This window comes from Pseudophryne corroboree, chromosome 4, assembly GCF_028390025.1.
Source record: "Pseudophryne corroboree isolate aPseCor3 chromosome 4, aPseCor3.hap2, whole genome shotgun sequence".
NCBI lineage: Eukaryota > Metazoa > Chordata > Amphibia > Anura > Myobatrachidae > Pseudophryne > Pseudophryne corroboree.
Window position 1 is genome coordinate 681,778,935 of NC_086447.1, and position 27,347 is coordinate 681,806,281.

A 27,347-nucleotide genomic window follows, 5' to 3' on the forward strand; every position below is an offset into this window, starting at 1 on the left:
GTGTGTGTCGGCAGGTGTGCAATAAAGTTTTACTCTCAAGGTGTGTGTCTCCTGTTTTTAATTGGGTATTTTTTTCCCAGTAGTACTACAGGTACCAGCGGGCCCGTTTTTCTCCCGCATGCTGGTACTTGTGGTTCTCCAAGTACCAGCTTGCGGGGGAGGCTTGCTGGGACTTGTAGTACTACAGGAAAAAAACAATATTCTTGTCATTTTCTCAAGGCTATCAGCCCCCCATCCGCAGCCCTTGGATGGGGGGGACAGCCTCGAGCTTCACCCCTGGCCCTTGGGTGGCTGGGGGGGGGGACCCCTTGATTGAAGGGGTCCCCACTCCCCCAGGGTACCCCGGCCAGGGGTGACTAGTTGGATATTTAATGCCACGGCCGCAGGGCGCTGTATAAAAGTGACCCCCGGCTGTGGCATTATCTGTCCAGCTAGTGGAGCCCGATGCTGGTGTAAAAAATACGGGGGACCCCTACTCTTTTTGTCCCCCATATTTTTTGCACCAGCACCAGGCGCAGAGCCCGGTGCTGGTTTTAAAAATACGGGGGATCCCCTGTCCATTTTCCCCCCGGATTTTTAGAACAAGGACCGGCTCGAAGAGCCCGAGGCTGGTTATGCTTTGGAGGGGGACACCACGCCATTTTTTTCCCGTGTTTTTTCCCGTTTTTAACCTTTTTTTAAAAAACGGAACAAAATCCGTCAAATCGGCCGTTTTTCGTCAGCGGGACTGTCGAATCCGTTTTTTATTGAATATGGTCAATTTCGGCACCCACTTGCCGAAATTAGACTGTCGAATTGTGTCGAATTGAAAAACGGACGAAAAATTGCATATACCCCATTGTCTTCAACTGTAAGTTGCTGTTTTCCTGTTTTGATTATTTATTTATGTACTCTGTAATTGGGCGCTGCGGAACCCTTGTGGTGCCATATAAATAAAGGATAATAATAATAATAATAATAATAATAATAATAATATACAAACTCGTACACAGATATACAAGTGTTGCATTTCAAATCAATTATCACAGTCTGCTGGTGTGTCCTAGCTACATCCTGTTGTGTCTAAAATCTAAACCCATTTTTGGGGGAAAAAAATAAGAATTTACTTACCGATAATTCTATTTCTCGTAGTCCGTAGTGGATGCTGGGGACTCCGTCAGGACCATGGGATTAGCGGCTCCGCAGGAGACAGGGCACAAAAGTAAAAGCTTTAGGATCAGGTGGTGTGCACTGGCTCCTCCCCCTATGACCCTCCTCCAAGCCTCAGTTAGGATACTGTGCCCGGACGAGCGTACACAATAAGGAAGGATTTTGAATCCCGGGTAAGACTCATACCAGCCACACCAATCACACTGTACAACCTGTGATCTGAACCCAGTTAACAGCATGATAACAGCGGAGCCTCTGAAAAGATGGCTCACAACAATAATAACCCGATTTTTGTAACAATAACTATGTACAAGTATTGCAGACAATCCGCACTTGGGATGGGCGCCCAGCATCCACTACGGACTACGAGAAATAGAATTATCGGTAAGTAAATTCTTATTTTCTCTGACGTCCTAAGTGGATGCTGGGGACTCCGTCAGGACCATGGGGATTATACCAAAGCTCCCAAACGGGCGGGAAAGTGCGGATGACTCTGCAGCACCGAATGAGAGAACTCCAGGTCCTCCTCAGTCAGGGTGTGCCCCTGACCAAGTATCAGCTCGGCAAAGTTGTAAAGCCGAGACCCCTCGGGCAGCCGCCCAAGATGAGCCCACCTTCCTTGTGGAATGGGCATTTACATATTTTGGCTGTGGCAGGCCTGCCACAGAATGTGCAAGCTGAATTGTACTACACATCCAACTAGCAATCGTCTGCTTAGAAGCAAGAGCACCCAGTTTGTTGGGTGCATACAGGATAACAGCAAGTCAGTTTTCCTGACTCCAGCCGTCCTGGAAACTATATTTTCAGGGCCCTGACAACATCTAGCAACTTGGAGTCCTCCAAGTCCCTAGTAGCCGCAGGTACCACAATAAGCTGGTTCGGGTGAAACACTGACACCACCTTAGGGAGAAACTGGGGATGAGTCCGCAGCTCTGCCCTGTCCGAATGGACAATCAGATATGGGCTTTTTTGAGACAAACGCCGCCAATTCTGACACTCGCCTGGCCGAGGCCAGGGCCAACAGCATGGTCACTTTCCCTGTGAGATATTTCAAATCCACAGATTTGAGCGGTTTAAACCAATGTGATTTTAGGAATCCCAGAACTACGTTGAGATCCCACAGTGCCACTGGAGGCACAAAAAGGGGGTTGTATATGCAGTACTCCCTTGACAAACTTCTGGACTTCAGGAACTGAAGCCAATTCTTTCTGGAAGAAAATCGACAGGGCCGAAATTTGAACCTTAATGGACCCCAATTTGAGGCCCATAGACACTCCTGTTTGCAGGAAATGCAGGAAACGACCGAGTTGAATTTTCTTCATGGGGCCTTCCTGGCCTCACACCACGCAACATATTTTCGCCACATGTGGTGATAATGTTGTGCGGTCACCTCCTTCCTGGCTTTGACCAGGGTAGGAATGACCTCTTCCGGAATGCCTTTTTCCCTTAGGATCCGGCGTTCAACCGCCATGCCGTCAAACGCAGCCGCGGTAAGTCTTGGAACAGACATGGTACTTGCTGAAGCAAGTCCCTTCTTAGCGGCAGAGGCCATGAGTCCTCTGTGAGCATCTCTTGAAGTTCCGGGTACCAAGTCCTTCTTGGCCAATCCGGAGCCACGAGTATAGTTCTTACTCCTCTACGTCTTAAAATTCTCAATACCTTGGGTATGAGAAGCAGAGGAGGGAAGACATACACCGACTGGTACACCCACGGTGTTACCAGAACGTCCACAGCTATTGCCTGAGGGTCTTTTGACCTGGCGCAATACTTGTCCAGTTTTTTGTTCAGGCGGGACGCCATCATGTCCACCTTTGGTCTTTTCCAACAGTTCACAATCATGTGGAAGACTTCCCGATGAAGTCCCCACTCTCCCGGGTGGAGGTTGTGCCTGCTGAGGAAGTCTGCTTCCCAGTTGTCCACTCCCGGAATGAACACTGCTGACAGTGCTATCACATGATTTTCCGCCCAGCGAAAAATCCTTGCAGTTTCTGCCATTGCCCTCCTGCTTCTTGTGCCGCCCTGTCTGTTTACGTGGGCGACTGCCGTGATGTTGTCCCACTGGATCAATACCGGCTGACCTTGAAGCAGAGGTCTTGCGAAGCTTAGAGCATTGTAAATTGCCCTTAGCTCCAGTATATTTATGTGGAGAAAAATCTCCAGACTTGATCACACTCCCTGGAAATTTTTTCCCTGTGTGACTGCTCCCCAGCCTCTCAGGCTGGCCTCCGTGGTCACCAGCATCCAATCCTGAATGCCGAATCTGCGGCCCTCTAGAAGATGAGCACTCTGTAACCACCACAGGAGAGACACCCTTGTCCTTGGAGATAGGGTTATCCGCTGATGCATCTGAAAATGCGATCCGGACCATTTGTCCAGCAGATCCCACTGAAAAGTTCTTGCGTGGAATCTGCCGCATGGAATCGCTTCGTAATAAGCCACCATTTTTCCCAGGACTCTTGTGCAATGATGCACTGACACTTTTCCTGGTTTTAGGAGGTTCCTCTAAGAAACTTTTACTCTAAGCAGCTCTTTAGGAGAGCCACCTAGATTGCACCCTTCTCGGCCGGGCACAAAAATCTAACTGAGGCTTGGAGGAGGGTCGTAGGGGGAGGAGCCAGTGCACACCACCTGATCCTAAAGCTTTTACTTTTGTGCCCTGTCTCCTGCGGAGCCGCTAATCCCATGGTCCTGACGGAGTCCCCAGCATCCACTTAGGACGTCAGAGAAATATGTCTTATGCTAGCGGAGTTGCACGGGACCTGGCGGTTCATTTGTGACAGGCATCTCCTGCTTTGTGGCATATTGAGGCTAGATGTATGAGGACACATCATTCATTACCATAGAATATAAATTACAAATGCAATAAATATACTGGGCCGGATTTAGAGATGCAGGAAAGTCCATTGCGAACCAATAAAAATGTGACTGCACATGAAAACGACTTGTATCCAGAATTAGAATTAAGTGTATCTTAGCCTTGAGGCCCCTTACTCTGGCACATGTGTGTTAATGATTTTAATCATTTGAGAACAGTAAGAACATGGCCCAGATTTTTCAAGTCTTGGATAAATTGTACGGTGATAAAGTGCTAGCCAATCAGCTCCTAACTGCCATGTTACAGGCTGTGTTTCAAAAATGACAGGTGCTGGTTGGTTGGTTGGTTGGTTGGTTGGTTGGTACTTCTGGGTAAATGCATGAAGCAGTGATAAAAGTGAAGAAGTGAGCCATTGGAGAAGATGCCCATGGCAACCAAGCAGCTGCTCTGTATAATTTTATAGTATGCGAATTATAAATGTTACTTCAATGCTGATTGGTTGCCATGGACAACTTCTCCACTGGCTCACTTCACTCTTATCACTGCTACATACATTTACCCCTAAATCTCCATCCACTTTACCTCTCTCCACAGGTGCCGTGACCAAGCAAATGGGGAAGAAGAAGGCAATGCATGAGGTTGAGGAGCACGGTAAGCTGGAGCCCGCCAAACATACATTGGGCCAGATGAAATGACGCCCGAGATTGCTGGAGGTGTGAGATGCCGTCCGATCTCGGAAGTGTTGTTTTAAAGGGGCAATCACTTACTAGGCAAAACCATGCCTTGTAAGTGACTGCCCCTTTAAAATAAAGTCAGAGATCGACCAGCATCTCGCACCTCCAGCAATCTCGGGCATCATTACATCCGGCCCATTATCTGAACCTGGCGACAGGACAAGCAGAGAATCCCTAGGTGAGTAGCAGTGGGGTGGCCTGAGACTGAGGGCATGTGATCCCTAATATGAATTTGGAAGTATAATTTGTCTGACATTTATAATTTCGGCAATCATTATGTTGACTCCAGAATGTTGACAGGTACTGTTGACAAGTACTCATGCACGGGTTCAGTATGGTATGCCGGCGGTCGGGCTCCCGGCGACCAGCATACCGGCACCGGGAGCCCGACCACCGGCTTACCGACAGTGCGGCGAGCGCAAATGAGCCCCTTGCGGGCTCGCTGCGCTCACCACACTACGTGCGCCACACTATTTTATTCTCCCTCCAGGGGGGTCGTGGACCCCCACGAGGGAGAATAAGTGTCGGTATGCCGGCTGTCGGGATTCCGGCGCCGGTATACTGTGCGCCGGGATCCCGTCAGTCGGCATACTGAAGACCACCCCTCATGCACATGTGTACATAGTGTTGACATGCACGCTGTGAAACTGGAACATGATGACCCTGGTAACTCTCTTGTGAACCTCTTTTCCAATACAGGGCCACAACATTCCAAGATCCAGAGAAGTGTCAACTAGAATTTAGGAGACTGCAACATGCTGTAAACACTGCAAGCACAGATAGGAGATTACATCTTAATGATGGTACTCCCCTGCAATTTTTTCTGGATCTACCACTGTATATTGGTTGGATTTTGAATATATAACATCTGCATTTAAGACCTGATTGTGACATCTTATTTGCAGCATGGTGGAATGTACGTAAAAGAACCAGTCAATACTTATTTGTAATATGGGATATTAAATGGGATGTAGTTATATGACCGGTGGTCACGAGACCCATATCCAACCCTATTAAATAATACAAAAAAAAAATAAAATTATTTTTCACATATACCTTCTCCAGTTTACAAGAGAGCCCCACCGGGACCTGGTCATGTCAGAATAATTTAACAAGTAGGATTTTGCCGGTCTGTGTCAGTATCTGTAAAGTGGGGACTTGCTGAGTAGATATATGGCCCACATAAATTATGTGGATATACCCGGATTTGTAACTTTGAAAAGAATAATTCTGTACTGCTGAAATATATTTTAACTACAGTATACTGTCTTGTCTGCTAAGCTTAAAATATTTGCCATATCTCTTTGCTTGTTCTACATAGTACAATGTTTTCTTCATGTCAATAAGTATGCAACTACTTTACAATATCCACTTGCAGAAACACTTCAAATCCACTAAGCGTAAGTCATATCAATTTTAAGTACAGTCCTTTGACTCAAAGGCACTAATGGAGACATCAAGAATTGAATCTCTTAGCATCAATGCAATGGCAGATCCCATCTATTTACAAGTACATATTACTTACTATGATGTCAGATATGCATTAGCAACTGATATGAGAGTATGTATTTTTTTAAAGGGTAGTATCAATCCCTAGCCATCTTCTCTAGAGTGCTGGTTTTGCCCACACAGCCCCAAATGTTTCTCCAGAGCTATGGTTTGTGATAGAAGTGTCTTGTGTTTGTAAACTAACATCTACAGTATTGGTAGAGTCAGAGCCATAACTAGACTTTTTGGTGCCCTGTGCATGAAAAAGCTTTTTTTTTTTTTAGCAAAACTGCTACTAAAGCTGCACGAGGGCCTGTGTTTGATAAAGGATGCTCTGATGGTTGCATTTGCAACTTCTAAGACCAGTATAGTTTTGTCATTGTATACTAAAATTAACTAATTTGAAAAGAACAGTAGAGCAAGTCTACGGATCGGGATCAGTACGAAATCCCGCTGGATGGGATCCCGGCAGTCGGAATACCGACACCGGAATCCCGACCAGCACAATCCCGACAGGGGGGCATGCGCAAAGCATCCCCTTGTGGGCTCGCTGCGCTCGCCACGCTCGGCACACTCATTTATTCTCCCTCTATGGGTGTCGTGGACACCCACGGAGGGAGAATATGTCGGGATTGTGCTGGTCGGGATTCCGGTGTCTGTATTCCGACTGCCGGGATCCCGTCCAGGGGGATTTAGTACTGAAAATACGGATCTACTCAAAATAGGGATAAAGGAGATTCTGTACTTGAATCATCATATTCCGAACCTTATGATTATAAAATTTTATTTATAATGTGCCACAATTGTTTTGCAGCGCCGTACATACGGCAGACATTAGAACAATACAGGGTACACAGAATTTAACATTACATAAACAGAAAAATTCAAACAGAGCACAGGTAACAATTAGCACCACAATTCTCAGTACACAATACAGCTGAGATGTAAGGAAGCAAAGGAGTAATCGTTATACTACTAGCCTGCAAACAGGTCCAGATTAATAATGGTGATGGGATTGAAGTCTCAGGCCTCCTCCTCAAAACAGGTCTATATCAGTCTTCAGCTATGCCCCACTCTGGTACTGTATATTAACTTTCTGAATGTCTGAATGGAAGCCAATGTTTTCTACACCATGTAATCTCCTCCTCAGCACACTTCAGGGAGGTCACGTGACTCACACAGCAGATCAGAGATGGGAGTGCTCTGTGCTGACCCTTCTTATTCTGCAGGGCTTGGAAAGGTATTAACTTTTCAGTGAGCGGGTGCATGTAAGGAATGCCAGTAAGAGAAGGCACGCACTGTCTGAAGTACCAATTTGTTGGGGCATGGGGAGAATTCAAATGAATATGGAGCTATGTGAAGATGTGAGTGGCATGGGGTGTGGCTGAGTGAATACCTGTGACCTGTTCAAAATTGCGGACAGGATTAGTAAAATGTGGGTATGACTTTTTTCCCCATTTTGCCTATATACATTTTGGGAGAAATGTGAGTGTCATGAGGGGAGTTTGTTTGCCTTGTGGGGTGGTGTGAATGGCATGTGATGTGTCTGGGACTTGTGTGGAGGATCTGAGTAGCATGTGGGCAAGGGTGACATTTGGGTTGTTTAAGCCAAATTTGGAACATGTGAGTTGCTCTGAGTGTCATGCGTACAATAATGTGGAGAGGTGTAGGTGGCATGAAGGGAGATGTGTTGCATGTCTGAGTTGGATGGGTGGTGACCTGAATGGCATGAAGGGAAGTCTGAGGGGCATGTGGAGAACAAGTGGAAAGGTCTCAGTGGCATTTGGCGAGGTCTGCATGGCATGTGAGTAAGTGGTATTGAGTCCTACATGGCTTCCAAGAGATCTGGGGGGCATGTAGGGAACATGTGGGTAGTTCTATGCGGCATTCAGGGAGGTATGAGTGGCATATGAGAGAAATCTGTGTTACATTTCAGGTGATTTGAGTGGCATGTTCAGAGGTGTTTGGGGTATGTAGGTAGATCTGAGTAGCGTGTGGGGAACATGTGGGGGGGGGGGTACGAGTGGCATTCATGGCATTCTATGGCAAGTGGAGAGGGGTGGGGTGATTTTTTTGAAGGTCCTGGTGGCATTCTTGGAGGTCTGAGTTGCATGTGAGGAACTGTTGGGGCAATTAGGAAGGTCTGAGTGGCATGTAGAGGCATGTGAGACATCTGTGTGGCATGGGGGAAATTGGAGGTGCATTGGGGAGTTATGAGTAGCATATGGGTGGAAGAATTTTAAATACATGTGGGATCTGATAAGGGGGGACATTTTATAGCAAATGGGCATCTACAGTATGTGCATGTGGGAGCATTTTGTTGCAGTGGAGTGTTTGAGTGGCATGCGGTGGAATTTTGGTGCAAGTGAGATGATGTTGGGCCTTTTTTTGGATGAATTATGTGGTGAAACTGTGATTAGGGAATTTTGGGTCTGGTTTTTCATTTTTGATACTAAGGATAATGTGTGACCTTTTTGAGGGTTGGATGGTTGCACATGTGGCCCTTGCCATATGTCAAGTTGCCCATCACTGCCGTAGGCTTAGAGGATTACCCTAAAATTAAGCACATGTACAGATTCCCAGAAGAGTTCAATAAAACTACTGTCTCTCAGGGCAATACACACACGGCGATGTGCCGCCGGGTTGACTGGCGGAGGAGGGGAGTGGCGGGGGGAGTGAAGTTTCTTCACTCCCCCCGTCACCCGACTCCATATTGGCTTGCATGCATAAGCGACTCGGCACCAACGATGAACGGGCGCGGTGCCTCGCATTGTTCATCATTAGTGAAAGAGAACTTTCATATCATTCAGTTACATATTTAAGTGTGTAGGGCCCATTAGAATGCCAAGCACCTCCATTTTTGATATAGTAATGACTTACGTTTCCAATTCTTTATTATTGATTAATTATTGTCTGTACCTTAAGTATAAGGAGATATAGGGGGTTATTCAGGTTGCATTGCTAAGCGATGCGACCACAATAACCTCGGCGGCGGCAGTGCACAGGTACCATCCAGTGTGTGCGCAGGGGATGAATACGCTCGGTTCATAGCGGGTGTGAACGCTGAAGTGTTCGCGTGCGGCAATGGACCATTGCAGCGGCGATGCAGTGAAAACGGGGTCAGGTTGGCTGCATTTTTGGGGGTGGCTACGTGACGTCACACACAGCCGCTCTGATCTAAAAAATGGCAGCGGGCTTCCTGCATATGCAGCCTAGCTGCGGATGCAGAGAGTCTTCCACAGTTGCTGCGACCGCAATTAAATTGCAGTTTCAGCCACTGGGCAGGCCGTTCGCATATTGGGCGGCCTTGATCTGCGATGGACGGCCCCCAGCATGCGAAAGAAAGCATTACAGATTCTGCTTTTTCGCAGAATCTGCAAGCCATATTGAATAACGCCCAAATATAGCACAGCTACGTTCAGGGACACTGACATGCGGGGGGACGCCCAGCACAGGGCTAGCCCACCCCGAATGTCAGTCCCTGAATTCGCAGAAGTACAAAAGCATCATACAGCGGCGATGCTTTTATACTTCAGGAGTAGATCACGGCCAGCGCAGCTCCTGCACGATGGCCGGGAGCAACTCATCGCTGCCCGGGTGGCAGCTGCTGCGTGTGACATCACGCAGCCACCGCGGCCCGCCACCGGCACGGTCCAGCCATGCTTGCGTTGGCTGTACCATGCACCTTAAATGGCAGCTAAATGCCGCTGTCCCGCCCAGCGACCACCTCTGCCTGATTGATCACTGTGGCGCCAGCGCATGCGCAGTTTAGGCCTGATCGCTGCTGTGCGTCGCTCAGGTCTGAATTAGCCCCAGAGTCCTTATTGAAAGGTCCCTGCTGCAATGAAGAGTAAGAACGCGGAACTCGGACCCCTATATCCTGGTTACTAGGTATTCCTTATTTTAGGTGTATGCTATAAACAAGTAGTGTACTTTGCAAATCATAACCTTAAAGAATTAGCTTTGTAAATACTGTTCTTGTGCATTAATGCAGTAGCAGATTTTACAGTCTTCAAAGAAGGAGTTGTGAGTAGAGTAACCTCTTAACAGTTTCAGAGTGCACAACACAGAAAAAAAAACTAACATTGGCACCCAATTGTGTAGATGTTGTGGCTGTCCAGTATGATACAGTCATATCATATAGGAGTTCTGTGCACTTTTGGAATTCTCAAAATGAATTGTCTCAAAAATTCTAACTTTAGGGTTTGTATCTGGGGAATTCATAAGTTCATTAACATTCTACTAGTCGGAAGGAAGGAGATCTGAGGAACAAATTTCCTTTAAAGGGGACAGTGCAACAAGAGGTTAGGTGTCCACCAATTACATATAAAATTACATATTATTTATTTAAATGCCTTACAGCAGGGCTGGCCAAACCAGTCCTCGAGATCTACCAACAGTTCACATTTTCCAGACCACCTAGCTGGTGCACAGGTGTAGTCATTACTAATTAATATGTGCTGCATTCATTCCTAACAGACAATTCTACAGATCTCCAGGAGGCCTGGAAAACATGAACTGTTGGTAGATCTCGAGGACCGGTTTGGCCAGCCCTGCCTTACAGTATTAAGAGAGTTTCACATAGGGCTCTGATGTAAGGGAAAAAAAAAGAGATTTCAAATTTTCTTAATCTAAAGAATTTGAGAGTCCCTCCCTGGGCCTGGGAGAGCTGCACTCCTTGCATAGCGAGAATACCATACTAAATAGCAAGGAATACAAATCAGACATTACTGCAGCTGAGAACTGCTGCAGTAGGCTTCACTCATCTAACTTTCAGCAATGATATACTGCAACCGTCACTGCTAATGTAGCAAATGTCAAGGTCTAAGTAATAAGATATTTTTATAATGCATAAAATCATTTCTATTTGCTCTTTTCAAGTCTCCTAAAAGTCACTGAGAAAAGCAGCATCTAACAAGGTCAAACAAAGGCTAGTCACTTAGTAAATACATTTCATGTAACGAGGTCACATGAGGATGCACCATTTTTCTTGGAACTATGACAGATTCAATGCTGAAAGAAACCTTTTTTATTTTTTAAATTCATTAATTCTTAGAAAAAAAAATAGCTTTCACAGGAATAATAAAACCATAGAATTACTAGCAATGTGGAACTTACGTCTTGAAGAAATTAGCATCACGACATTAAGAAAAAAGATTTCAATTGTAAAAATGAAATTGTGACAAATTGAGATGAGAAGGAAGAATATGATGTTACTCAGTTGCAGAGAAATTGAATGGTGTTTACAACAGTGCATACTGTATAATTTACAGCCAGTAGCATAGGGACAATATATTTATTCATTAGAGCATGATATTATTACATAATAGGGAAAGTTCACCTTTCAGCGCTACGTTTACAACATAATATTGGAAAACATTCAGAACTCCAATACGTGGGGTTTATTATTTCATGTGTCTGTATATATATTTATATTATTTCATGTTCTGCAAGGCATGGTTCACATCAGGCAATGCTTGAGAATTGCAAACTCAAAACTGGTGTGTGTTTTTTATAGGGCAGGGCAGCTTTAACCAACACCTCCAATCTCGTCTCATTGATTCGACTCCAGGTAGTCTTATTCCTGACTCAAATTAGCTCTTGGAGAAGTCATTAGCCTAGGGGTTCACATACTTTGTCCACCCTGCACTGTGAATGTTTACATGGGGTGTTCAATAAAAACATGAGAACATATAATTGTTTGTGTGGTATTAGTTTCAGCAGACTGTGTTTGTCTATTGTTGTGACTTAGATGAAGATCAGAACACATTTTATGGCCAATTTATGCACAAATCCAGGAAATTCCAAATGGTTCACATACTTTTTCTTGCAACTGTATATCTAATGAAATTCTCCTAGCTGCTGCTGTTGGTCCTTTAAAGTGACTCTAAAGTTGCCAGTATGTTTAATGGTTTTCAAATTTGCCATTAGATTTGAAAGAGATTTCAGCTAGTGCTGGTAGTGTCCTACAAGCAGATCTTTGTGAGCCCATCGCAACATTCTGAAGAGGCCCCTGTCCCAATGCTTCTAGAGAGACACCTCTTCTCAGCAGTTAATGTTATGCCCCATAGTAGTACCCTAGTTCATTTTATGAACCATAGTTGTGTCCTAGTTCACGTTATATCACATTCTAGGTGCCGGTACACATTATGCCACACACTACCATTCTGCCACACTATAGTGCCTCCACTTCCTATTGTGCCACATTACATTGCCCCAGTTCATATTATGTAACATTATAATGCCATCCAGTTCTTTTTATACCACATTACAATGAGCAGGTCCAGGGGCGTAACTAGATATATTTGTAGGCCCCAAGGCAAAAGTTTGTAAGGGTCCCACACACACATGTATATATATATATATATATATATATATATATACATACATACATACCACCCAATGATATATAACACATGTAACTTTTAAAGGGAAGGTGGGCCCGTCTCAGTTCAGGGCCCTATAGCAGCTGCAATCCCTGCACCTATGGTAGCTATGCCCTTGATTGTGGGCCTGATTCAGAGATTTACATATAGCCGATATTTACGTAATTCTCTGATGTTTAATGATCTGCTCATACGAATGAGCCACAATGCACATGTGCTGATGAGGTCCTGCGATCTTGCTCGCAGTGCCCCAAAGGCAGCAGTATGATTGACACGCTGCTGGCATTTTGAGGAGACAAAAGAGGGAGCATTCCAGAAAATGGGGGCATTTTGGCTCTGTTTTCTGGGCATGCTGAAGCCAGTGGCTGTGTCTGAGGATGCAGCTTCATGGGCCACAGCAGCGTGATTTTGCCAGACATTCTGAGTACTCAGATGTCCAATGTGCATGCACTTGATACAATGGTGCGTCTTCAGATGCAGAGGGTATCAAAGAAGCCAGCAGTGGACGTCTTTTTACTTAAGACTCCTCCTACTGCTGTTGCATAATTTCGCATAGCTGCTACATACAAAAACACAACAGCTGTACCATTAGCTTATACATACAACAAAGGATCCTATATGCCATGAAGATTGCAACAAAAAATGTCCTGATATGATTAATGGAATCACGAATATTCCAAGGTATGGATTACTACCAGTACTACTACATACCTCCCAACATGACCCTCTCCAGGAGGGACACAATGCTCTGCTTCTGGACTTTTCTCTTAATTTATGATTGCTAGCACCTGTGTTGAACAAGTTAATGGATAAGAAAGGTGTTTCAGCACAGGTGATGGCAATCATAAATTAAGAGGGAAGTCCAGGAGCAGAGCATTCTGTCCCTCCTGCAGAGGGTCATGTATCGAGGTATGCTATTGACGGTTATTTATATAGCGCACACATATTCCGCAGCACTTTATAGAGAATATTTGGCCATTCACATGACATATGCTGAAGATTGTACCAAACAGTGATATCCCAACGTTTATGCTGTGCTCAGTAGTCTCCAAATGCTTTCACTGATGTTGTCCAATGATGCATATATAAAAAGCTTCTAAAAAAAATCACTGGGTCTTGCTCTGGCACCCCAATGACACCACCCCTGAGAACTATTTAAGCAATTAAAAGTTTCCAATTAGCTTAATTAGTCTATAATAATTATTCACCAAACAAAGTGAGGTCTTCTCCTCCAGTGCCAGGAGACGGTCCCCTGCAGCAGAGGTGAATATGTGAGGCTTATGTGAGTGTCTGTGTGAGTGTGAGAGACCTCCAGTGTGTGTGCGTGACCCCCTGGCTAGAGTCATCCCCCCAATCTGGCCGCTATGAGAACTACATCTCCCAGCAGCCCTTGCACCTCCTAGCACACCCTGGAGCCTCCCAGCAGTACCCTGCTAGTGAGAAGATAGAGAGGAGACCACCGGGAGCCACAAAGAAGACCAGAGACCCCCAGAGAGCATACCTCCCAACTTTCCTGATTTTGGCGGGGCAGTCCACACCTGCAGGACACAGCGGAGGGGGATTAGTTGGGAGATCCACTCTCACTTTCTGCTCTGCTTAGAATAGCCATTGTGCGCCTGTTCACAGCGTCTATTCCAAAGGAGAGGGACAGGGGGCATGGCCAGCAACTCACAAAGCACTGGGAATGCCCCATCAGTGATGAAAATGGAGGAGGGAGGGTGTGGCTTGTAAATGCAGCACTTCCAGTGAGGCCACATCCCCAAGCCATAAGGTCACACCCCCTAATTTAGGCCACGTGCCTTTTGCGTGCAAATATGTCCCTCCTCAGGATCATGCAAAGTTGGGAGGTATGGGACATAGGTGAGTACCATTCTATTTTTATTGGATAACGTGGGTATTAGAAGTGCGCATACCTGCAGTAATCCAAAATTGGGTGGGAGGTAAGCAAGGTTTTCTACCTCGCTCCCAATTGGATTCTCCCCATAGTGAAGCTAAAGCCCATCAGACCCTAAGGGAAAGTGGTATACATAAGAAAGAGGAGAGTATGTGTACCACTACTGATATAAGAAGAGGAGAGATGGGTGAACCAAAGAAATGAAGAGCGCATAATGTAGAGTTTTAATAAGTAGGATACAATAGTATAGGTTCCTACAGGCCTAGCAAATACAGCATTGTAGTGAATGTAAAATGCAGCCAAGAGGTCATGAATATACTGTATAGAAGCAGTGCTTTAACTGATGTACCAAATGGTATGCAGTATCAGCATCTTTGTTTTGGTATCATATTATTAGAACTTGCTCTAGAAACAGGAAAAAATCTGTGGAATTAAAACAAAAAAAGATAGGCAGTCTGTACACACTATGCGATATATAGTGCAGACACACTATACAATATATCGTTCGTGCAGTTAACCAACAGCAAATTGCTAGCGCATCGGCAGCCAATGTGTTCACAGACATATCAAGACCGCCCTGCAGCACGGCTGAAGCCGATCTATCATGCGGATATATTGGTACATCTACTGTGTCTAGGGGCAACCCAATAACCAACCTGTTATGTGGCCGCAGGAACTGCCAACAATTACATAACAACTGGAAGGGCAAATTTAAATGCCTGCCCAGTTGTGATGTCTGGCCAAACACATCAAGCGGAGAATTGGTAAGTGTGTATAGCAGAGGTTGTCAAACGTGGTCTTCAAGGCACCTCAACAAGTTTATCCAAGGGTCAACACAGATGGCTAAATCAAACTGACTGTGGTACTGAATAAGGGGTCTTTTTACTAAGCCTTGGATGGAGATAAAACGAACGGAGAAAGTACAGACCAACCAACAAATAACTAATTTTTCAGACACAGCCTGTAACATGGCAGTTGGTAGCTGATTGGCTGGTACTTTATCTCCATCCACTTTATCTCCATCCAAGGCTTAGTAAATAGACCACTCACCTGTGGTTAAGGGGCCCATGTATTAAGTCTTGTATGGAGATAAAGTGGATGAAGATAAAGTACCAGCCAACCAGCTCCTAACTGTCATTTATCAAACCCAGCCAGTGACATGGCAGTTATGAGCTGATTGGCTGATACTTTATCTCTGTCCACTTTATCTCTCTACAAGGCTTAGTAAATAGACCCCTAAGTGTGGCTATACTTAAAACCTGGACCGTTGGGGTGTCTTGAGGACCACATTTGAGAACCTCTGGTGTATAGATCACCAAATCGGTCTGCCAAGTGTGCACCCAGCCTACGTGTCTGAAGACTTATAAATCTTATATCAACTTGTGATTTTAGATTAGTACCGCCATTTTTTTTCATATTAAATTCCTTGACAAAATGTAGAAATACATGAAACTTTGGAAACACTTCCTGGAGTGGTGTTAACTTTATTGAAAGTCTGTGGAGTGCTGCCTACCTGTTGTCTGTATATTACCTTATCAGCCGGGCACCGCTGCATGTTGTATTGTATAATGAGTGCCGGACAATTTGTCTTTACATACATTTTATCGAAGGCCGGGATCCTGGCTGTCATGATCCCGACATCTGGACCCCAGCCACCAGTGTGCCAGCAGCGGGGCAAGTGCTAGAAAGCCCCTTGCGGGCGTTATAGTCTGGACACCCATAGAGGGAGAAAAGCCTGTGACGCCGGGGTTCCGGCGGCGGCATTTCACCATCTGTCGGGATTCTGGCATCGGCATTTTGACCGCCAGGATCCCGACAGGCAGTCTCGTGATCGCCTCCTATATATATATATATATATATATATATATACACACACACACACACACACACACACACACACACACACACACACACTCACACGCTCACACGTAGAAAGGGGCATCATAGCATGGGCTTTCTCTGGGAATAATTTTGTCATGCCCCTTCCCCGCCAGGAGGGGGGGCACCAATTCTATTTCTGGCACAGGGCACCAAAGAGTCTAGTTGCAGCTCCGATGTTATGTTGTGCACAAGAGGGTTGGTGAGAGAAGTTATTTCAGAAAGGTGGAAAGATTTTGAAACTTACAACTGAGATCTCTACAGCTCTAGGAGGCATGGTTGATTTAGTGTTCAAAGAAGTTGAAGTACAGATGTGTTCCTGTTCATTCATACTCACATGTGTGAAACTATTGTGAGTGTGATTATTCACTCCCACGTGTGACACATTTGCAGGAGTATGTGCACCCTGCAACCCTATGGATCGTGGGTGAATACTCAGAGCACCTGCACGCAGTGGGCACACTAAACGTGGCAGGTTTACCCACTGTAAAATGAGGAGTACAGCTGTAGTACAGAAAGATTGTTGATAATGGTCTAAGGGGCATATTTGCTAATTAGCGGGTTTTAGACACAAATTTCTTTTCACCACTATTCATGGCAATAAGAAATTATCATTCCCCTGAATATACTAAATTTCACATGTAGGGACAGGGGCTCCAAAAGAGACCATCTCTGCAATGTGTAAAGAAGTGAAATGATTGCAAAAGCAATAATTTCACTTCTATTTCAGTGACCGAGGACGTTTTGCACATGCGCTGCCTGCTGACCATGAATGTGCTACAGCCATTGCCAGGGAGGGTTCTGGAAGAACCCTCTCCCAGTGTTTGCTGCAGAATGTATCCTATAGGCTAAAGCGGCACACCTCCATCTGAAGAAGACGTTAAGTTGGTGAGGCCAAACTTCACATTCCAGACTTGGAAAACATGACAGCTTGAAGCCTATAGGGGGCTGCAGCTGCAGTTGGAAACGGAAGGTCCTCAGAAGATATCTCATTCAAGATATCTCTCTCAGAAGATATCTTGGATGGCACAAGACCTATAGCATCTGCGCCCCTGCACCTACTATAGCTACGCCCTTTGCTCCTTAATATTTATAGGTATCTTCTAGGAATATGTCGCAAATATTCAATGATAAACAGGCCCCTAAATGAGAGAAAGTGTTAAAGAAATAAAAAACTGAGCAAATCAGAGGCAACATAAGATCAGGTCATGGGTCATGATAAAAACTAGAAGCACCGTCCCAACAGAAGTGGCTGAGAGACGAAGTTACAGAAAAGTGTTTAGAGGTAGAATGTGGATCATCAATTGGGTGTTGAATTTTCCCAAGATAATTGCAGGGATGTCATAGGACCTATATAACAAATTCAGAAGGTTTGTTCCATTTCTTCAATCAGTAGCCTGGATGTGCACCTTACCCTAGCTGACTGTTGGAGAAGACCCTCAGCCTGAACCGGCTAAAGATAAGAGCAAGCAGTGTGGACGGTTATTGGGGTGGAGTGTATGCATGTGAGGGGTGGATAGTGTGGAGGGCGGAACGCGGAGACTGAGGTGACCGGGGTCCAATATACTTTTCTAGTAAGAATTAAGGGAATCAGGCAGACAAGTTAACTGTCCAAGAAATGTATAATGTAATCTTATGGTACTACAGATTACAACATGCAGTGAAAGGGCTTGAAAATTGTAATAACATAGTTTACCTTTTTTGTTTTCAGAACTTTTTGTTGAAATTATTAATATGAAATGCTTAAAGGTGAAACACTTACTTTTTTGTGTACGGGAGATGTTTTAGTGTTACATTTGCACAACAGACCCAAAGGCCTACTCTACCTATGGCCATTTTTCCAATATACTGTACATTGTCTAGCATGTTGTATTCAGGACTTGACCATCCAGAAACAGCTGCTATCTTCAAAGCTTTACGGAGTTATCTACCCACCAACGGTCCAAGTCATTACAAACTCATCACGCTTGAGCAGAGTATTAAAAATCTATTTGCGCCACTCAGTTCAATCCCAGGCAGCGGAAGACAGACGATTCATTATGAATAGTAGCATAGAGATGACATCTGTTTCAGGAATGGTGATTTCTATTTGTTGTTTAATAGAAGTAGGGTTACCAGATGTCTGGCAAACCCTGGATTGGTTCCGTTTTTATAGTAACAAGCCCTTTGGTCACGGCACAATTTTTTCTGGATTCAGACATTTTCGCACCATTACTGGCGGCCTGAAGCTCCCTCTAGTGTTCAGTCTGTGGCTGATACAACCAATCACAGACTACTTCCTACTGTTTGTTATGACAGCAGTCACAGATTACTTACTGTTGGGCGCTTGAGACAACCAGGGGAGATGAGTAATATTTACATTAATATGAAAAAGACAACTAGACATTTATATTAATGCAACTGGTCAGTAAACTATCTGTGTAATAGGTATATAGGTGAAATATCTAACTCTCACATCATCTTTTCCTCGCATGATTATTAGCTTATTATTAATGCAATTTTTTACCCAACTAGCTGGTTCCTATATTTCCTCTTCTTTCTTTGTTGCCTCTTTTTTCTGATCATCAACTCTAGAAATAAACTGGTCTCTAGTGTACAGTATGTCCAAAATGTGTGTTTTGCAAAGCACCCGAATCAAATTAAAAATATATTGTGTCTGCAGTGTTTAATGGAAACCAATACACCAGTGATCAGAGTTATGGACAGATACATCCTTTTTCCGGAAAAGCCATCATTGTCAATTAAACATATTCATGACTTCTAAAACTTAAAGTAATATTATTTATTGTACTATTTTCCTGGCACATACATACAGCACATGTATGTAACAAATTGTTGTTTTTACACCCAAATTGTCACTGGAGGACTAATATAAATAACTTTTGACATACAGTAACTAAACTGAGTTTGGTCTAAAAATAAGCTCTATCCATTGCAGCGCTATGTCCCCATAGCTGTATATTTCCATATATTTCCGTACGGCAGTACGGATGTTGTAAAGGCAGTAAGGAGGATGGTGTAAAGGGCAATACGGACAGTGTGATGGTTAGCATTACTGCCTTACAGCACTTAGGTCGATTCCCACCGTGCCCCTAACCATGTGGAGTTTGTATATTCTCCCTGTGATTGCGTGCGTTTCCTCCGGGTACTCCAGTTTCCTCCAACATTCCAAAAATATACTAGTAGATTCATTAGCTCTCAACAAAAATTAACCCTAGTGTGTAAGTGTGTGTGTGTACATGGGAAGACTAGATGGGCGAAGTGGTTCTTATCTGCCATCAAATTCTATGTTTCTAGAGAATGTATACAGAAATTGGCTACAGATAGGTTATGGTTTATATATGCAAAAAAAGAACATCTCCTAGAAAGTTACCCATCAAGCATCTGGCATTCATGTTTAGTGTACCCAGATGCTCACAACTTGCATCGACACACACTAAAACATTCCATGGTGAATAAGTCAGTTGCTAAACACGTGAGTATTGGCTCAAGCCAAACACTACATGCCTGACATGTGACTAGCAACTATTGTATGAATTAATATTTATTTTGATCATGTAACTTCTCCCTTTTCCTAATAATAATAACAACAACAACAACAGTAATTATCACAGCAAAATAGACTGTGCACAGTACAGTAAAAAGGGTTAAAGCCAGTATGAAAATCAAAGCTCATTGTCACAGTGACCTGGTGCCATCTGCTAGGTTTACACATCATGTGCATTAGACAATTTTATTATTACAGAGTGTTACAGGAAGCTGTGTACATTCCTAAATCAACCACTTGTACACTTCATAAAACAAGTAATTAAAGAATTAAAAAGTAAAAATAACTTTACTCTGTACAACATGAATAAAACAACCTCCATTTTAAAGTTAACTAAAGTCCGTCAGTAATAAAACATTACTAAAATGCTTGCCTGTAGCTGAATACAGTTTAATTTAGTGTTTAATTGGTCAGATTTTCATTGTAAAAATTATTCTTTCTGAGTATTTTCAACATGGTACAGAAATGTCACCACCTGGTTATGTCTAGAAGAATAACAGTTAAAGAGACAAAAGAAATATAAAAAATACAAAAAACAACAACTATTTTTGTAAGAATAAAAATAAATTACATCATATACTCCTGAAGGCTATTACTAAGCTCACCTTGTTGACCATTTCTCGCTACCAATATAATTATCATGCAAATTGGTCCTACACAAGTGTTCTCAAAAATCCCCAGTTTCATAATTGGTGAGACATACAGATATGAATGCAAAGTTAGAAAAATCAATAGGTTTGTTGCTTTTATTTTCTAAACATTAATCTCGGCAGCCGAATGCTGCAAAGTCTTTACCACATCCTGCAACTAATCGTAACTTAAATATTTGCAAGCGTCTTAATGCAAAATATATATATTGATAGAACTTTTTTTGAAAAATATTCCCATACAAGAGAAAATAACCAGTAAGTTTTACAATATACAATGTGCAATCGTATAAAAAAAATACAGATGAGTCTAACAATATCAGTTATCTCCTAGTAATAGAAGATAAATGCAGTTAAAATATTTTTTTTTCCATTAAACAAAAAGTAAATGTGTCAAGCAATCAGTTTTGTTATATAAAGTAGAGATTTGCCATCCCCGGTAGTTTCATGATAGAGGGGTCTATGTACTAAGGCTTGAAGAGAGATAAAGTGGAAGGAGATAAACTACCAGCCAATCAGCTCCTAACTGCCATGTTACAGGCTGTGTTTGAAAAATGACAGTTGGCTGGTTGATACTTTAAATCTCCTACACTTTATCTCTCTCCGAGGCTTAGTACAAAGACACTTAGCTATGTATTTCCAAGGGTAGAAGGGTAATTTTAAAAAGACCAAAACAGTATGTTTTTGATAGATGTCACAGTACTTCATACAAGCACTTTTAGTAACACAAATTGTTGTATTCAAAGACAGGAAATGAAAAGAAAAAGGGTGACTATATAAGCAAATAAATGTTTCCTTTTTTTTTTTTAGTTTAAATACAGAATCAGTGGCAATAAAAAATGGAGATACTGTGCTGTAACTCCAAATTATGTACAGAAAGGAGACGTAACATGCTAAAATATACTGGTGTGTACTGTGACGTTTTAGTTTAGGACACCATAAAGGGTATAGAAGTTAATTTTCGCAGCATATAGTTAAAATTACCTGTAAAATGTAGGAGGCGCGGCTTCTCTTACTCCATATGAGCCTTGCTCACTCTCCAGATAGTATGGTACCTGCTGGCCATGGTGGTGAATAAAGGGGGAGATCTGCGGTGCTGTTTGTAGAAAAACAACTGGACTTGGTGGCACGTTGTTCAAGGAATGAAGTCCAGCCAGGCTGCTGGATCCAAATGTTTCTGAACCTGCTGCATAGCTGAGGCTGGCAGAGCTGTAGACTGGTGCAGTAGCAGCAGCAAAGTCATAAGAAGTGCCCTCCGGGTAGTTAAAAATCCCTGTCCTGTTGCTCTCCACATACATTTCACCAAGGGGTCTCTCAAGTGGTAACTTTAGTGGTGGTCTGCTTATCGTCTCCAATTCTGAAGCTTGAATCTGATGCAACAAGGTTATTCCTGTGGTTTTGCTGTGAAGGGGCATGGTCATAACTATTGGCAGCGAGAACGTGGCATGGCTGTTGACCGTCTATATGCCAAGGCAGGAGAGTCAGCACATGAATGGACTCCTGACGACAGAACACAACCTGATGTTAGTCTGATCAGCAATCATGCTGTAGCTCAGCACTGCACAGGTATTCAGCAGGCTCTAGAGAGGAGGAGGGTACAAGTGAGAGCTGAACACGCCAGAAAATGAAAATACATCCTCCCTCTGCCTAACTGATTCTTTCTCTTCCTAACCTAAAGTCATTCTTTATTGAGGTTAATTTACACAATGGTGTTGGCAAGGCACCAGGCACTGCTGTGTTTAATTGACAATAGTTGAAACACTGGTATGTCACAACTGGATTATTGAAGCTTTGTTCTTTTCCTTTTACTATTTATTTGCTATCCAGTTTAATAATTCATCCCCTTTGCCGCTAATAATCGTATAACACTCATTTTTGTACTCAGGGAAAAAGTTCTTGAGCATGACTTATCTTGTTTAATGTAATGTCTGAGGAAAACAATGTATGATACTAGTCTGACCCTGACTATGATTTTGTATGAGCCAGTGTCTGTGTACTATACCATGCATGCTATCTTCTTATACTCTGACCTTGGAAATGTTTTCTTTTCTTACTGTCTGTCTAAATGATTGTTTCCATCAGCTCAGTGTCCGTAAAACATTTCTAAAAAGATTTTACACTGCTACACATGGCTGCATGGAGATTTTTTTTAAACGCATACAGCATATTTGTTTGTAGCAACTTGTTGCATACAGCTTATAAATTATCTGGAACTTGGCGCACCCTTGAGTGCAGAGAGTTTCTAGATCAACGACATAGAATGTTGTAAAGCTGAACAGAACAATGAGAACTTTTACTACTTGCATGTTATCACTGTCACTGTCATTATCTAATATTGTAAAAATGACTTTAGAAATAATGCAGACGGCAAGGTGAAAATCAAAACACTGATATTAAATAAAGAGTAAATTTAGCCAAATATGTGCTGCTAATGAACAGATTAGGAGCCAGCAGTGATCATTTCAGACACTGTAATTATCAGAGATGAGCGTTCGGTTTTGTTAAAAACCAAACATACCCAATCTTCTGGGTTCTGAGTCAAACCAAGTCCTGGCTCAGGTCACTTTGGTCATGCCAGAGCTTGGATCTAAAAAACGTATTTTGCGTGTTTGCATTTGCACATAAAGGTGTGTACACACGGTGAGACGCTTGGTACTGTGTGTCCGATTTTGACTATGTAATTTCCCTTGAACTCCCCCAGAGCCCAGATAGCACAGAATTTGACTATCTGTGCTTAAGATGTTGTCTATGTACGATTTTGACTAAGTGCCAATTTTCACTATACGTTGTACTAGACAGTACCTAGATAGTCAAGATTGACTTGCCTGCACAGTCTATCTAGCCTTACACTACCGACCCCACAGGAGTGCGCATCAGGATCGAATCTGCCTAACACCTTGAGATATGCACTAACTTTCCTTAAGATTTTGACTATATATTTAATATATTTATCTTAATTTAATATAGTCAAAATCTTACAGATTTATCTCACCGTGTGTACACACCTTAAGTCTCTCCCCCTTATGATTTCATGTGCCATTTCACAATGGAAATGACTGGAAATTAATGTTATTGATGCTAATAATACTGTATGAACGAAAACAGGTCCAAATTACATGATTTTAACTAGAGATGTGCGGGTTTGGATTTACCCGGATCCCAAACGGCATCTTCTTATTGGCTCTTGGATGTCACATGTTTTGGATAGCCAAAAAGAAGAATTCGGATAATGTGAACTAATGTTAATTTTGGCGTTAAGAACTGAGGAAAATCCAAACCTGCAGAACTCTAATTTTAACTGGTTTCATACATTTTAAAAGAAATCCAGATCCAAAACAAAAACACTTGCCAAACCAAACACAATGATTATTTAGACTACAACCAAAGCGTGGGGTCTCTAGTAATTATATATAGCTATGTAGCTTGTCATATTTGTGCAACTCAAATTACTACAGTATGTAAAGGTCGAAGTAAAGATACAGCAATCATTACCCGCAATTTGACAATGTGTTTTTTAAATTATGTTTTAAAAAATTAAATAAATTAATACAGAAAGCTCTACTTCCCTTTAGAGATGTGCACCAACCCTGTGTTTTGGTTTTGGTGTTGGATTTGTATCTCCCTCGTGTTTTGAATCTGTATTTGGTTTTGCCAAAACCGCTCTTGTTTGTTTTTGGTTTGGCTCTGTATTTTTGTCAAAAATTCATAAAACAGCTAAAATCACAGATTTTGGGCCTGTTTTTGTTCCTACAGTATTATTAACCTCAATAACATTAATATCCAGTCATTTCCAGTTACTTTTGACCACCTCACAGATCACAATATTGTTTTCATCCAGTTTAGACCAAAAGGTTGCATCGAGGTAGCTGGATGACGAAGTTAAGCAACAGCAGTGGGCAGCACAAACATGTAGCACCTAAACTTCCAAAATGGCACATCTAGGAAATGGCACTGCAGTGGCATGCAGGATGGCTGTTTAATCAACCATACAAACCCATAGAAACCAACAATTGCCCCATCCTGCTTGTCCACATATCTGTGGTTAAGTGGACAGTGGGTACAACAGCATTTCGGAGGACACTAATAAGGTTTGTTTTTTTTTGTAATATCCTTGTACAGACTGGGAATTGCTTTTCTAGTGTAGTGGAATCTAGATGGGATTTGGTAGTGGGGGACACAGGACCTCAAGGAACTGTTTAAAGCCCACTGATGGATGGACAATGCAGCACACCTGGGAATGGACCACTTACAGTGCCACACAATATGTGTATGATACAATGCGGTCTGACCAGCAGTGTCACAGAAAAAGAATAGTATAGTACACAGGGGTATAGCACAAAAATATACGTATATAGAGGTGGGTGGGTTCCCTTAGATGGATGGCATCTCCAACCCTTGCTTTAAAGAACCAGGCAGCACTCCTTGGATTTTTCAAAAAACAGGATTTTAATACCTACCGGTAAATCCTTTTCTCGTAGTCCATAAGGGATACTGGGAACACTGATTACGATGGGTATAGATGGGGTCCAAAGGAGCTGGTGCACTTTAAATTTCTTCAACAGGGTGTGCTGGCTCCTCCCCTCTATGCCCTCCCTCACAGCTCAGTCTAGGAAAACTGTGCCAGAAGGAGAAGGACATATTTCAGAGGAGGAAACATGACAATACACAAGTGGTGAAAGTAACGAACCAGCACACAGCAACAACAAAACTAGCAACCGCTAGCAAAATCAGAAAACAGCAACAGCTGATAATAAATTCACACAAGAACAATAACTTACAGGAAAGGTGAAGCACAGAGGCGGGCGCCCAGTATCCCTTATGGACTATGAGAAAAGGATTAACCGATAGGTAATTAAAATCTTCTATTCTCTATCATCCATAAGGGATACTGGGAACACTGATTACGATGGGGACGTCCCAAGCTCCCAGAACGGGTGGGAACGTGCTGAGATGCCTGCAACACCGTACGCCCAAACTGAACATCCTCTGTGGCCAGCGTATCAAACCTGTAGAACTTGACAAATGTGTTTGTCCCCGACCAGGAAGAGGCCCGGCATAATTGCAAGGCCAAGAAACCACGGGCAGTCGCCCAGGAAGAACCCACAGACCTGGTAGAGTGGGCCTTGACAGAACTAGGAACAGGCAAGGCCGCCGAAGCATAGGCCTGCTGAATAGTAAACCTAATCCAACAGGCAATGGATTGCTTGGAAGCAGGAAAACCTTTTGCGAGCATCATAGAGGACAAATAAGGAATCCTATTTTCAGACAGTCACAGTCCTCTTGACGTAAATCCTCAGGGCTCGCACCATATCCAAGGACTCAGGAAGAGAGGCAGTGGCCGAAGCCGCCAGAACCACAATAGGCTGAATCAGGTGGAACGCAGAGATCACCTTCGGCAGAAACTGCTGATGAGTCCTGAGCTCTGCCCTGTCTGCATGAAAGACCAGGTAGGGACTCCTACAGGACAAAGCACCCAGTTCTGAAACCGCCTAGTGGAAGCCAAGACCAAGAGCATCACCGTCTTCCATGTGAGGAATTTGTCCTCTGCCGACATGAAAGGGCTCAAACCGAGAGGACTGTAGGAATTTCAGAACAAAGGGAGGCTTAATATGTAGGACACCCTGCAGGAATGACTGTACCTCAGGCAGAGCAGCCAATTTCTTCTGAAAGATGGACAAGGCCGAGATCTGAACCTTTATGGGGCCCAACCGTAGGCTCATATCCACGCCAGTTTGTAGGAAGCACAAAAAGCACCCCAGATTGAATTCTGCAGCTAGACACCCTCAGCCTTCACATGTGCAGGGTTAATCTTTGGTTAACTCTTATTAACTGTGGCCACAAGCTTTTTCATGCACCCCTATGTAAACTCAATTGTTCTAAACCTGTGAAAGCTGTTCCTTAGTAATTTATCAGCCAGTGTCAGGTGACTAGTGTACCTTTAAAAGCCATAAGGTATGTGGCAGGTACACATTAAACATAGTGGGCATATTTGCAGTTATATTATGTGTGATACAGTTGCCAGGTTTTAATTTTTAAGACTTTGTGATAGTGTAGGACCTGCAAGAAGGTGGGGTACCTTGGCGAGCGGTTTGCAGGCTTCCGTGCATTGGCCAATTCACTAACTAAACCCCCATCATTTATTTATTGATGTTGTGAGGATAAGTGAGCTTGCTATGGTGAGTGCTGAATTTTCTGTTTATATATATATAATAAGATTTTAAACCTACTGGTAAATCTTTTTCTCGTAGTCCGTAGAGGATGCTGGGGACTCCGTAAGGACCATGGGGATAGACGGGCTCCGCAGGAGACATGGGCACTTTAAGAAAGTCTTTAGACCTGGGTGTGCACTGGCTCCTCCTTCTATGCCCCTCCTCCAGACTTCAGTTAGAGAAACTGTGCCCAGAGGAGACGGACAGTACGAGGAAAGGATTTTGTTAATCCAAGGGCAAGATTCATACCAGCCACACCAATCACACCGTATAACTTGTGATAAACTACCCAGTTAACAGTATGAAACAACATAGCATCAGTTCAGGACAGATGCAACTATAACATAACCCTTATTGAAGCAATAACTATATACAAGTATTGCAGAAGTAGTCCGCACTTGGAAGGAGCGCCCAGCATCCTCTACGGACTACGAGAAAAAGATTTACTGGTAGGTTTAAAATCTTATTTTCTCTAACGTCCTAGAGGATGCTGGGGACTCCGTAAGGACCATGGGGATTATACCAAAGCTCCCAAACAGGCGGGAGAGTGCGGATGACTCTGAAGCACCGATTGAGCAAACCTGAGGTCCTCCTCAGCCA

The 27,347-nt window shown here is 43.3% G+C and overlaps 1 protein-coding gene across 1 annotated transcript in view; it reads right to left on the reverse strand.

The window, feature by feature from the left end:
• ESR1 (estrogen receptor 1) overlaps positions 1-22,145 on the reverse strand; it is a 507,877-nt gene extending 485,732 nt beyond the window's left edge. Inside the window, exon 1 of the mRNA XM_063917872.1 lies at positions 21,523-22,145. Coding sequence (XP_063773942.1) covers positions 21,523-21,959 — 437 coding nt within the window. The 5' untranslated portion in view covers positions 21,960-22,145. The remainder of the gene's footprint in view (positions 1-21,522) is intronic.
• Between the last annotated feature and the right edge of the window lie 5,202 nt (positions 22,146-27,347).